Below are 13,260 nucleotides of genomic sequence, written 5' to 3'. Positions count from 1 at the left end.
CACATTTGCCAAGTTGCAAACAGCTACCTTTAATCAACGTTTCTCCAATCCGAAGAGCCTCACCGCGCAAACATGCATGTGAATAACTTTACTCTTGTGCGTTGTCTCACTGAGTTCAAGGTCTACTCACCTAAGTAAATTTACCTTTGTAAGGAGCGGGTCCTTAATGTCCACACACAACTGCCTTCAAGTTAAATATCATGAGAAAGCGACACTCAACATCTACTGGCACTTAGAAAATATATATTTAATCATTTCCAAGTACAAATACAAGCAAACACATAATACAGAGCAACGAGTGACATTTAAGGGTGCAGTTTTCAGACAATATTCAGCAAAGCTTAATTCTTTAAAAAAATCCACCCTAAATTAACACAAGTCTCATTACCACCACCATCAGGAAAGAGGAAAACACGGAGCCACAGTATAGAGTTATGTTGTCCTGTGTGTTAAATAACTGGGTTCTTTAGAGGGTTTAATGAACCTTTATTTAAAGATGTGCAAGCCAGCATTGCCTTGAGCTGTGGACTTCCTAGGATAATGGTAGGGTTTGCTAGAAGGAAGCTCAGCATTGTATTTGGGAATTATTGCAACGCTGATGAACTATACAGTTATAAAAACCAGAAATAGAGACGCTCTGCTGAGCTCATCTAACCATCCCTCGTTCAGGATGGTTCCCTACGGAGAAGAGTGAGTGAATGCGGGGAGAAGCCAGGTGACTGAATGGTCAAAGGGAATGCCAAAAGTAGTTGGAGACTGGCTAACAGGGTGTGTGGGGCGCTGGAGGAGACAGCCCATTCCCGGGGGTCACTCAGCCCCATACCTCCCACTGCACCTGGACCTCTCCGGTGGGAATCACAGCTTGGGCAAAACACAGTGAAGTTTGATCTAACTTGTCTATGTGCTAATATATGGCTGAAATCTGTGCTGTCTGATGAGACATAAACCAAGGTGCTTTGTGGCTCCTGTGGGGCTTTTGACACTCTCTGCACCATGATTGAGGGGTGAATCCAAGAGACCAGGCTAAATCCCAGCCAGGTCTGCCCTTGCCTCCTTTCAATTCCCTCTGTTGTGTTTAATGATAGTTCCTTTGCCCTCCCTGTAACTAACGAGGCCCATCACCTGTTCCAGGCTGGACAACCCTGCCCTTCCCCTCACCTCAGCTGTCCCAGCTTGTCACCAAGCTGCAATGATACACCCCCAACACGGGGGTGCGCTCTCCCAGCACCCATCACAACTATGGCTCCACCCCACCACAAGACCTTCGCTAGGGTGATGCTCCACATCTTTCACTTTGTGCCTTTCTGAGGCCCCATCCAATGTGCGAGGCCCCACGCTGGGGTGACTAAGTTACTTCATGCCTATAAAAAGAAGACAGTAAGGCAGCGACTCCATAGACCTGCAGCAAAGTCGGGAGACTCCCAGGGAAACCCAGAGACCTAATGGGGAGGGTGGGTGCAAGAAGGGGAGTGGGGGGAAAGGGCAGAGGGATGGGGGCAGAGGTGACGGGGCAGGGGGATGTGGAGGCAGGAAGAGGTGGGATAGGGAGATGTGGAGGCAGGAGGTGACGGAGCAGAGGCAGGAGGTGCGGGGGAACAGAGAGATGGGGAATATTTTCACCACTGTAAGTATTCTTCCACATAACTTGTACGTTGTATCTCAGATTGGAACCAGTCAAATATTTAGGAATTGTTTACACCACAATTTTCCCCCCTAATCAATTAAAATATTCCTAAATAACATACATTATTCAACCAGTTCTACACAGATTCACACACACTGCTAAAGAAACATTCCAATATACACCGAAGAAACACACATGGAGATTTGCTACTATGAAGAGAACATTTTATTAGTTACAACACTTCATTCAGCTAAATCCACATAGTAATCCATACAGAAATACTTCAGAAAAAAGTGCAAATTCTCAAGTCTGTATTTATAATACACCCCGATCTCTTAAAAGAAAAAGGCATTTGGGATAACAAATGTAACAAGAATAGGTAACAGATCTAAAATGCTCCTGGATTCCGGATCGAGAGCACAGTAAGTTCAGGTATTGTGGGTGCTGTCATCTTGGAAGAATCAGCTATTGAGCATTCATGGGAAATAGCTGCTATACTTGCACCGGGAACCTGAGATCAGAATTGGGCTTGAAGTGTCCAGGCTTCCCCATGCAAACAGCACCTCTCTCTTCCTTCGGGTGTGGTAAGAAGTGCTCACAAATGTTTGTGCCTTATAAAAATTCTAGGTCAAAATCAATAAAACAAATATCCCTCAGTAGTGCTGAATTACTCCTGCGGTAGAAGGGCAATGTTTTGGCAAATGCTTCTACCACTTCAGATCAGACACTGCCTAGATGGAGTCTCAAATACAGCTCAAAGCACCAACTTGTAGAGTTAAACCCATAGAATTGGATCCTGCAATGTGTGTGCAGGGGGGAGGGAGGGGAACTCATCTCACATTAATGGGGCTGTGTGGGGGAGCAGAGGTGTGCCCACGCACAGCCAGTTTTAGGGTCAAGGACCTTAACGTGAGTGGGTTTTTGCCCTATCTGCAGCCAGCAGCGTCCACACTTTTGCTTTCTGTGCAAAAGTTTTCAGGAAGTATCTATGAATTCAGCGTGCTTCATAAAGTATCATCTGCCCCCAGCCATAGGGAGGAAACACTTACACCAGTACAGGGCAGAGTTCAGGAACACTATGGGGGCACTGGCTCCAGAGCAGAAGAATGTCAGAGAAGGAGCAGGCATGTTCTGCCTCCCTCCCCCCCAGGGAACGCATGGCTGTTTTCTTCAAAATTTCCAACCTCTTTGGCCTGATTTTTTCCTTGATTGTTGAAATTACTTGTGTCCTGGAATTCTGGCATATGTGAGAGTGGGGGCTAAAGAGACCAGTGCTACTTGCGCATTGCAGCGCCAGGGCTAGCATTATAGCTGGCATCCTGTGAATGGAGGGATACAACAGCTTAAAGACCCATCCAGAGCTGCACACTGCCCTATGTGTTGTTGCTGTGTATTATAATAAACTACCCCAGACTTCAAACCAAAGTTAGCTAGCATTTAACCAACCTGCACCAGCCACACAGAGAGGAAAGGCTCTCTTCTCAACACACAAAGGGAAACTGGATATTTCACTAAATACAAATGCAGACTAATGGATTGGAAGATCAACACAATATAAGACTGCCTCCCTCTCAGGCTGCTTCCCTTCACTGAAGTCCTCTGCCATGTACACAAAGATAAAAAGCCCTGGGAGCCCATGATTGGCCTGCATTCTAAAGACACATTAAATGTCGGCCTTCTCTTGTTGGCTTCATTCTGCCAAAACCCCAGGTTAAGTTTCTTAATTCCCATTCAAGTCTTATTGAATCAAAACACAAGTAGTGAACTCTGCAGATGAACTGTTTAGGGTTCCGCAATAGCTAAGAAAGATCATTTTAGTGTATTCCATTTATTCAGTCCCATTTTAATAGGAAAACATCCTGACTGCAAAGACAGAAGGGGAGGTAATTGTACTTCTAACTACAATAAGAAGTTCACTTAAATTTTGCTTTAGAAACTACCTGCAGTCACATTCAGTGTTACACTGCCAGGAGAGCAGGGGAGTGTGCATTTTTAACAGCTTTCGCTATCCTCTCCTGCTGCAACTAGACGTCTCTTCCAGAGCTGTGACAAGCACTGATGTTACCCACTGATGGAGGTGTGTAACAGCTCTTGATTTCCTTTTACTGGGTGAAGAGTAAGTACTCCAATTCTGAAAAGATGGTGCTTATACAAAAGATAAGTAGAAGAGGTGTATTGTAAATAGTCTCAACTTGCCTGGCAAATTTCTTACGCTTACTTTAAAGGACCATATCCTAGTCCCATGGAAATTCTGCCACAGACTTGAATGGGATAAAGATTAGGCCCTCTATATGCAGTAGTGCAAAACAAAAAATAATGATGATTGAAACTAATCAAATGCCAGAAACAAATAATCACTGGCTCCATCATACAGTAACCTGATGAATCGTTCCACACCAACCTTTAAACATCTTATAAACAGGAAGCACCGGAAAGTCAGTAAACATCCAGACAAAGAACTGGTTTGGTTTAGAATTATTCCCCTCCCGACACACAGTTTAAATATTTCTACAATGCAAACAAAACTACTGAAAACACCCATAACTGAAATGAGATTGTGCACAAGTTCAAAGTGCTAAGGCAGTAGGTACAGCAAAAAGTTACTCAGCAGTGAGGTAACAAGACGATCATCTTTCACAGTAACAAAAGTAGGGGAGGGGAGGAAAAGAGAGGAAAGGAAACAACTTTTCCAAATGGAATAGTAGGGACACTTCAAGCTTTAGACACAACAATGGAAAACAATGGTAGCAGCAGATTAAACAGCAGTAATTATTATACCCTTAGAATACAGTCATTCTGGTTCACCACTTGCCCATATTCCAAAAGCATTTCACCCTTGATATACTGCTTAAGAACTAAGGGCCTAACCATCAAATTAAGAAAGCCACAGATACTCAACTCCACCAGATTTGTCAAGTCTCAGAAGCATTTTAAAACCTGCATCTTTTAAGTGTTCAAAGGCCTGGTGCACATGTTAAGATTTACCTAATACTGGATGAGATTCAGACCATGCTCAGGTTAACCAGCTACTAGGAAAGTAGATCTGAAAGCCTCACACAACTCTACGTGCTACACCATACCCACACCTGACCTACCCACATACACAACTCTGTACCCTTTTTACAATGTTTAGCTTTGTTCAAGCAATGCACAAAAAAAATGAATTGTTCTCTTCTGAATTACAAGCAAAGATTCAAAACCCCAAGAACTTGATCCTGTTGCCAATGAAATTAAAGGCAACGGCTTCCACTCATTTTAGTGGGACCAGAACCAGGTCTGAAGTTTAATCTCCATCAGGAAAAAAATGCAGTCTAAGCAGCAACTTAAAAAGACTTGTCCCACATATCTTTGGATACATTCCAATGCTGTGCAATACTGTGAAAGCATTCAAGCTTCATTGCTTTCACCCATTTGCACTCACAAATATACAATAATCAAGGGAAATAACCCTTTTTGGCATAAGATAAATTTCACTCAACTGTGTGGACAACTTGGAAATCGCACGTAAAATAAAAAATAAATAAATATTGCTTGTAAATAAGAATTTGTGCAACACAGACAACTTCCTGCAGCACATGTACATTCATATACAGCTAAAATACTTATTTATGGTCATAGTGCAAAGCCTCTGTCAGCATGACATATCCAATATCCGCACAGAAATAGAAAACCCGTTGTCCTTTATCTCAGCTAAGCAGATATATATGTACAGCGTTGCTCTGCACTGTTCTATGGAACCTATAAGGGTATAATAAAGTAGAGGACAAATTCAAAAGTTTAACAATAGTGGCAAACAATGTTTTAAACTTAAGTGCCTCTTGGGTTACATGAACTCAGCTATAAACTGATTTAGAGCTGATTACTCAAAAAATATATTACTAACATCCTATAACCATTATGTTTAGGCATTAGACTCTATAGTATGTAGTTTTGTGTTCAATTGTTCTATTGAATTATTTTAGTACCATGGTGGCTAGATGACCAGAGCATCACAGTTCTTATTTTAGAGGTTTCTATCACCAGTTTAGCAGAAGAAAGTGTCAAGCATTATCCTGCACCCAGAGATATGAGCATCCAAAAGACACTGAATAGGTAAGCAGTGTGCTTTTAAAAATACACTTTTCCCATAACAGTGCTACTTCAGCTAATAGCGGCCTCCTGTAGACTTTCCACATTAAGAAAAACAGGTTCCAGTCAAAGAGTAAGGGACTAGTTATTAATTAGGAATAATAGCTAAAAAATTACACTAAGGGATGGTTAAAACGAGTTTAGAGGAAGGATCGAATATTTGCAGGCAGGCAACAGCATTTTGACCTAATTTGTAGATGCAATTGTAAGCGATGAAGAAAAGTGAAAGTAAATGGGTGACTCTCCAGAGCCCAAGTCTCATCTACATTAGCTTCCTCTCTCATAAGTGAGCAGAATTCATTAGATGTTTTAATTTAAGATCATGTAGAATGAGATCCAGAATATTTTGGAAGAGTTTTATAGGGTGAATGAAAGTTAATTTATTAAGCTATGCTCAATGGGCCTCTGGTGATTAGAATCACTAATTTAAACAAGACAAGGACAGATTATTTCCCCTGACTGGGATGTCCTGGAAAGGCACTGTTTGATCAATCAAAAGCCAACCTGCGAATCAAATTGCATGAGTTGCCACTATTGTTTCACCGTTAAGTAAACATCAGTATTTTAAGATACACAAGAAAAAATACAATGCACCAAGAGCATCTCTCATAATAGGATATTTAAATGGCTGAAAAACATATACTGTAACAACCTGTCTAAACTAGAAATCTTAAGTACTAACTTCTATTTGAACAAACTTGTAAATTAAGACCTGTAACAGTAAATGATACCTACATACTCCACAGCAATGAAGAAGCTGGCTCATTTTGTCAGTCTTATATGACTGCTTATTCCCTTCAAATACCCTTATGACTAACAGAACTTTTTGAATTCAAGCCTTTTCAAACCAAAGGTGCTAGGTATTAGTTCATTCAACATGAAACCCAGTGTCTTACACTACATCAGAGTTTAGCAGTCTTAACACTTTGGAGTGCTACATCTTAAACTATGGGAGTTGACTGCTTATGCTAACATACATGTGTCTTTTGGTCAAAAGAACAGGAAATTGTAAATATTAACTCCCCCCAAATCAATTTGTCAGCCATAGCTTTTTATTGGAAAACTGACAAAAAGATGCTGCCTCTTTGTTGGTTTTAAGAATATAGCCAGTTAGGTAATACACACACACACACACAAACACACAATTAATGCTAAATGGAGTTCTGTTCTTGGTTCCTTTGTTCCACATGATACAGCGCAAGGAGTCACTTCTGTAACAAACTGTTGGAGGAGATCTACACGGAGCGCCAGATCAGTCTATTCCTACAGGGCTCCAAAAAATTTTCAATCAAAGCCTCAATGACTTTCTGTAGTTGTTCTTCCAGAAAGGTTTTGTCACTAGAGGGAGAAATCAATGGCAGAAGTTACAGTAATATCAAGTGATCTACTCCCAAAAAGGCAGCTACAACATTTTAACGAACTAAACTTGATTAGATTTCAAAAACCCAGAAGTTTCCTTTAGAAGTCTCTTGCCATTCAGCTAATTTTAACATTCATACTTATTGAGCTTCCAGACTTGGAGTTCAATCTGTTTACTTTACAAAACAGAAGATTGAGAGGTGACTTGATTACAGTATACAAGTACCTTCACAGGGAGACAATATTGTGCGCTAAATTAAAGAGCCCTTTAGCAAGGAAAGGCGTAACAAGAACTAATGGCTGGAAGCTGAAGCCAGACACATTCAAATTAGGCACAGATCTGAAACACTGAGGGGGATTAGCCATTGGAACAAACCATCAGGGAAGTAGTGGATTCTCAGTCTTGGAGTCTTCAAATCAAGACTGGCTGCCCTTCTAGAAGATATGCTTTAGTCCAACCAGTTACTGGGCTCAATATAGGGGTAACTGGGTGAAATTTAAGGGCCTGCGATAGACAGATGATCAGATTAGATGATCTAGTGATCCTCTTGTGGCCTTAACCCCTATGAAATCTAATTAAATGAAAGCACAAGGGAAGATAAATCAAGACCAACTCCATTCAAGAGAACAGCATGTCTCTAAAGACACATATCCTTCTCTCCTGCTACCCCCACTGTATGTTATATTTCCACTGGACGCAAGACGAACTGACTCAATCTGATTTTAAGTAGGTCCAATTAGTTTGTGTCCTGTTTAGATCAGTTTTGGTCATTTTGACCTTGCCTCGGAACTGGCAAGAGACTGGTTGCTCTTTAAAGGTCACCAACCCTCAAAGACTTAAAATACAAATTACCATTGAAACAGAGCAGCATTTCATCTAGCATGGTAATCAGTTCCTGATGGTGACCAATGAATAAGGCTTCAGAGGGAGGAATTCTACCTCATTCTCCTAGTTGTGCAGTGCTATTACATCAAAGGAGGAAGTGCCTTTCTGATCTGCAGCTGCTGATCATCTTACACCTTGGAGTAGAAAGGCTTAATATAGCCCTTCTAATTTCTGTCCTGGAGAGTGAATGCAGATACTCTTCTTATCCATTTGAATGTCTAATTCTTCAAAATTAAAATTAAACTGTTTCTTTGTATTGGCGTCATGTTAAGTTAGTCTGTATGCTCTCCAGGGCAGTGATAGTGCCTTTGCTAGCGGATTACTGGGCATACCAAGAGAGTTTTCCATAGACTTGAATGATGAAGGTGCAGCTCCATCACTCACCGTTCAAAAATACTGGCCATTCAAGCAAAAGGACTAAAGATTGTAGAGAACAGACAGATTCAGCAAACCTAGTGTTCAGCCATGTGGGAAGGGGAAATCCTCACCTCTGCTCAGGTGGTGCACACATCTCTGCATAGTACTTGATCTTTGGCTCAGTTCCACTTGTCCGGAGAGTGGCAACACACCCATTTTGAAAGGTGAAGGTGATCATTTGACTGTTTTTACTCACAGGCAACACCTAATGGAACAACATCATTTTAATCTGTACAATCGATATGCATCTCTCCTCCCTGCTATACTAAGTTACATGTACTGCATACAAACTAAGACAGTGCAAACAAGTGATCAATATGAGAAATTAGTTTCCGCCCATCGAGTGCTGTCTACCTGGGGATTTAGGGTTGGCTTAACAACGTTGCTCCGGGGTGTGGATTTTTCACAACCCTGACTGACTTAGTTAAACTAACCTAATTTTCTGGTATAGACCAGGCCTTAATTATCCATGTACAAAATTAATTTAATTAAATACGGGTATCAGTGGAAATTTTAAAAAAATTATTTGATACTTCAATTGTTTAATATTAAAGATTTTTATCCACTGATGGTATCCTTTAAATCAAATGTGTTTAAATTACTTTGACGCTACTGTGCTTTTCTGTAACTTAAATTTTTAGTTTCGTTTAATCAGCATCTTGAATAAAACTTGGTCATAAACTGTGGTATCACCTCTGTGGTTTTAAACTTTCAGCTGTAAATGAAACACAGAGGTGATATCACAGTTTATGACCAAGTTTTATTCAAGATGCTGATTAAAGGAAACTAATTTAAGTTACAGAAAAGCACAGTAGCTTCAAAGTAACTTAAAAGACAGACTTTAATTAATGTGCTGGATTTAACTGTCTATATCACTGTATTTTCAAGAAAACACAGTGTATAAGAATTCTTCATTTACCTAGCTATGGTCTCGCAGGGAGGTGAATTACCTCTGCCGATGGAAGAACCCTCCTGTCAGTGTAGGTAGGGTCTACCCTGAAGTGCTACAGAGGTGCAGCTGTGCCCCTGTGGTGTTTTAAGCATAGACAAGCCCTAAGTTTATATCCCAAATACTGGATGTATGGCATCTTTCTGCATCATAAAATCAACCTATGTTAATGTACTTTCACAGGCTCAGAAAACACCTTGTGTCAAAGCGTTAAAATGTTAGTCACTAGACTAATTTTTCCTCAAAGTATTATGAAACTCACCGATTTCTTATTAAGATGGCTGCTATCATACCCAGTGGTAACATCCCGTACATGTAATATACCATAACCGCCACAAGATTTTGGATAAGATTTTGGGGAATCAAAATTCCGAAGCTTTTCAAATATCCTTTTGATAGTAGGAGGGTCATAGCACAAAAAATAGGAGGTCTTGGAAATGTGATGTCCATACCTATAAGGAAAAATATTCTTTTAATTACAAGAGTCAAAGTCTTATGCACACTTTAAGACAACAGAGTGATGATCAGTTATTGAGAACAGTGATCATGATTCACATTCATGAGCATGCATAGTATTACACAGACATACCTGGGACTTCAAGTAGATTTCACTGCATTTTTCAGAACCCAAGCTTACTTTTTATAACATTTCAAGATCTTTCGGTTTTAAATGATAGCCTAGACAATGTAAAATGATGCATGGCTGTCTCAGCCTGTTTGCAGACCCAAAATCACTGAACTTCACCAATTCAACCTAAAATGAGGGTCAGTAACAAAGGACAATAATGTACAGTAACCCTCCATAGTCACAGAAATGGACTAAACCCAGTTGAGAGAATTACCTGAAATTCATACCACTAAAAATATAGCATCCCTGTTTGGAGGCCGGAAAACTGTGCTCGGAGTAGAGACCCGATCCAATGCCTATCCCCGTGTTGCTATCCCTGGTCTGATCTGTAAGCCTGTATTCTTCCTTGGGCCCCCAGTTTCCATACACTCCTTTAACTGCTCCTTTCTGGCCCCAAAGAGTAGTCTAATTCTTGCCACACCAACCCTTCCTCACCTCCTACTGCATTCTGTTCCACTTTTCCCACTGTTCCTTTGGAAAGATATTGCAAACGTCCTGCCTCTATGTTGCCCTTGCCAGTATTACTTCTCCAATCCTGCTGTGCTGAGTCAGTTCTGCCACAATCCACGTGGCAGACTGAACTCAGTTCAACAGCACTCAGAACAGTGGCCAGATGCAGATGGGAGATATTTAAAAACAAAGGCTAATCAACAGGCCATAGCAAGGACAGCAAATTTATTTTCAAATTAAATAGATGACTGTCACTTCCTTTTTAGAAGCTAAGCACCCTGGAAACCTATGTGTTTATACAGCACCTAGCGTAACACAGCCCCAGTCTCGCTTGGGTATCTGGAAAAATAAGATACTGGTGAAGTAGTAGTTCACTAAATATTGATACAAACAGAATTTCAGATCTTGAAATGAATATGTACCAGTGTCTCTGATTTAACTACAAGTTTCAAGGGTTTCAATTATTCCTTTAAGTGGTCACTATATTTGATAAACCATCACAGGGTAGAGCCTAACTAATCCAAACCAAGCTGTTTTAATCTGTTCACTAGCAAACACTTCAATTAAAGAGGTATTTTCTTAGCATCCCCAAAGTAATTTTTTTTTTTTTTTTATTTTTATATAGCATCTTTAAAGCCCAATGGGAAATTATGGAACAAAATAGAATGAGGAGGACACACATGGAGGAAAGAACCAAACAACATAGCAAGACATATGCTGGACTGGAATCCTCAGAGAAAAAGACAATGATGTAACCCAAGAACAACTTTGAAAAGCACAGCAGGAGGAGAACTGAAATCTATTAGCACAACATAGGCAGAAGCTAAGCCTGCAGCAAGAGAGTGTTAAAGATGGACGGCAGTGATGAGGGCCTTGTGTTCCACAATGAATAAAGAGGCATAAATTGTCAGTTTATACTCCAAGCACTTTACAAAGATATACAGAGAGCACCACTAAAATACAGAAGGGAGGACAACCAACACATAGCCTAACAGTGGGAGAAGAGATCATTTTGTCTAGAGACAGACCCAGGGCAAAACTCTGCTCTTACAGAAACTTTTAGATGCCAGTGCAGAGCAGACTGGGCCTCCTGCATTCTTAAGGACTAGCCTCCAACGTGACCTGTATGCCATTTGCTATCTCCCTCAAAGAGAGGAAGAGCTGAAGTAATCCAAAGAGATTTTTAAATTGTGATTCCAGCAAGTCTAGGTGTTTTATACCTAATGCTTTTCTCTAAAACCATCCCCAAGTAAGGCCCACACTATAAAGACTCATCAGATCCAATTACAACAAGTAGTTAACATTTTTTTTTTTTTTTTTTAAACTGTGTCCCAGAGACATTTATTTTAACAATAAGTTTTCAGATGCAGAGCTCATTGTGAATTTTGAAAAAATTCTTGTGATTTTCTGAAAATCAAGAATATACTATGCGATTGTATTTGGTCCCTCCACACCTCTTGATTCTGCCCAGACTTTTATACTTCATTTGTCCTCCCTCCTTAACTACAACATGAGAAGAATCTCAACAAGAGGTCAGAACTTCTCTTGCAAGATGTTTAAACAAGCAAACATTATTAGGCAGAAGTGTATAATTTAACTCATTTAACAGCAGATTGACTAAACTGATAATTAACTAAGAACACAATCCTTGCTAATAGGTCTTTTTCATATTTATTCTAGCAGCCTAGGTTTTTATATTGTCCTTCTTCCCCATCTCCTAATCACTATGTTATCTGTATCAAACACAGTTGACAGGCATCATATTTTTCTGAACAATACATACATTTAATGCATATTAATCCAGTTTATACTTATAATGGTATTAATGTTTTATATTGCACTCATTTTTATAGAAGAAAATGTGTCCTATTAGCAAGTGACAGATACTATTATGAATTTGATAGCTTTAGGAAATTATGTTTGATAGATTATGCAAAGCTCAGAAAAAATCATAAAGTAGAGCATGTTAAAAAACAGAACTTACATTTCATATATTTCAGTTAGTTGCTGTGCCAATGTTAGGTTCTTGGTTTCCAGATAAGATGCCATTTCAGCTGTAACCACAGCTGCACTCACGCCATCCTTATCCAACACTGATGTGCCACACATGAAACCTGACAATCACAAGACTAGTTTTCAGAGCAGTTCTCTCCATAGATTTCCAATTCCATTTGTTTACTTGGGTGAAGTGTTAAACTTCAGATGCCCTTTGTGCACATAAGACTAAACACATGTCCAAATATTGCCATTCTATTGATGCATATGCTACACTCATCTGCCCGATAAGCTAGCCAGTGTAAGAGTTATGGGGGTGGGAAGATACATGGAATGCCCTATCAGTTTCAGGTAGACGGAAGCCTATAGCCTTATCATGCTATATTCCCTCTCAGATCTCGCACACTAAGCTGGGTTGGTTTGAGTAAGTACACTTATGTGCTGCAAGAAATGTTGCCAGTGATTTAATAAACAGCACTAGTCCTACAAGTCAATCGTGAATCAATGCCCCCAAAAGGCTGCCAGATATGTCGTCTTTTGGAGGAGATCTAAAATAGAGGTCTTGACTCCTTGTAGTTGTTAAAGGTCTCTCTACATTTTACGCAAATTCAGGGATGTTCAAAGTAGGCCTGTGTCCAATCCAACTTAGATAATTGCACTCTGCTTCCCTAAACTCCACTTTTACTTTTAATTGGATATACTTCTTGTGCTACACTGTTTTTATGTGTTGCTAATCAGCTGCCATGTTCCATCCAAGAGGTGGCTGAATTTCCATAACCGAAGTGCTCCCTCTGTAGTCCTTATCTACCTCTAAGGGTTGTCAA

At 40.1% G+C, this 13,260-nt stretch overlaps 1 protein-coding gene across 2 annotated transcripts in view; it reads right to left on the bottom strand.

Moving 5' to 3' along the window:
- Positions 1 to 226: 226 nt before the first annotated feature.
- PGM2L1 (phosphoglucomutase 2 like 1) overlaps positions 227 to 13,260 on the bottom strand; it is a 74,082-nt gene continuing 61,048 nt past the window's right edge. The window contains exons 11-14 of one of the 2 annotated variants that reach the window (XM_067533327.1): positions 12,426 to 12,555; positions 9,626 to 9,815; positions 8,486 to 8,619; positions 227 to 7,090 (exon numbers count right to left, since the gene is read on the bottom strand). In XM_067533327.1, coding sequence (XP_067389428.1) covers positions 6,988 to 7,090; positions 8,486 to 8,619; positions 9,626 to 9,815; positions 12,426 to 12,555 — 557 coding nt within the window. In that variant the 3' untranslated portion in view covers positions 227 to 6,987. The remainder of the gene's footprint in view (positions 7,091 to 8,485; positions 8,620 to 9,625; positions 9,816 to 12,425; positions 12,556 to 13,260) is intronic. The other variant, XR_010917178.1, reaches the window with a different exon arrangement.

Source organism: Emydura macquarii, unplaced genomic scaffold (assembly GCF_026122565.2).
Source record: "Emydura macquarii macquarii isolate MOO-44397 ecotype Brisbane River unplaced genomic scaffold, CSIRO-AGI_Emac_v2 contig_3328, whole genome shotgun sequence".
Classification (NCBI taxonomy): domain Eukaryota; kingdom Metazoa; phylum Chordata; order Testudines; family Chelidae; genus Emydura; species Emydura macquarii.
This window is presented reverse-complemented; position numbering and strand designations above follow the sequence as displayed.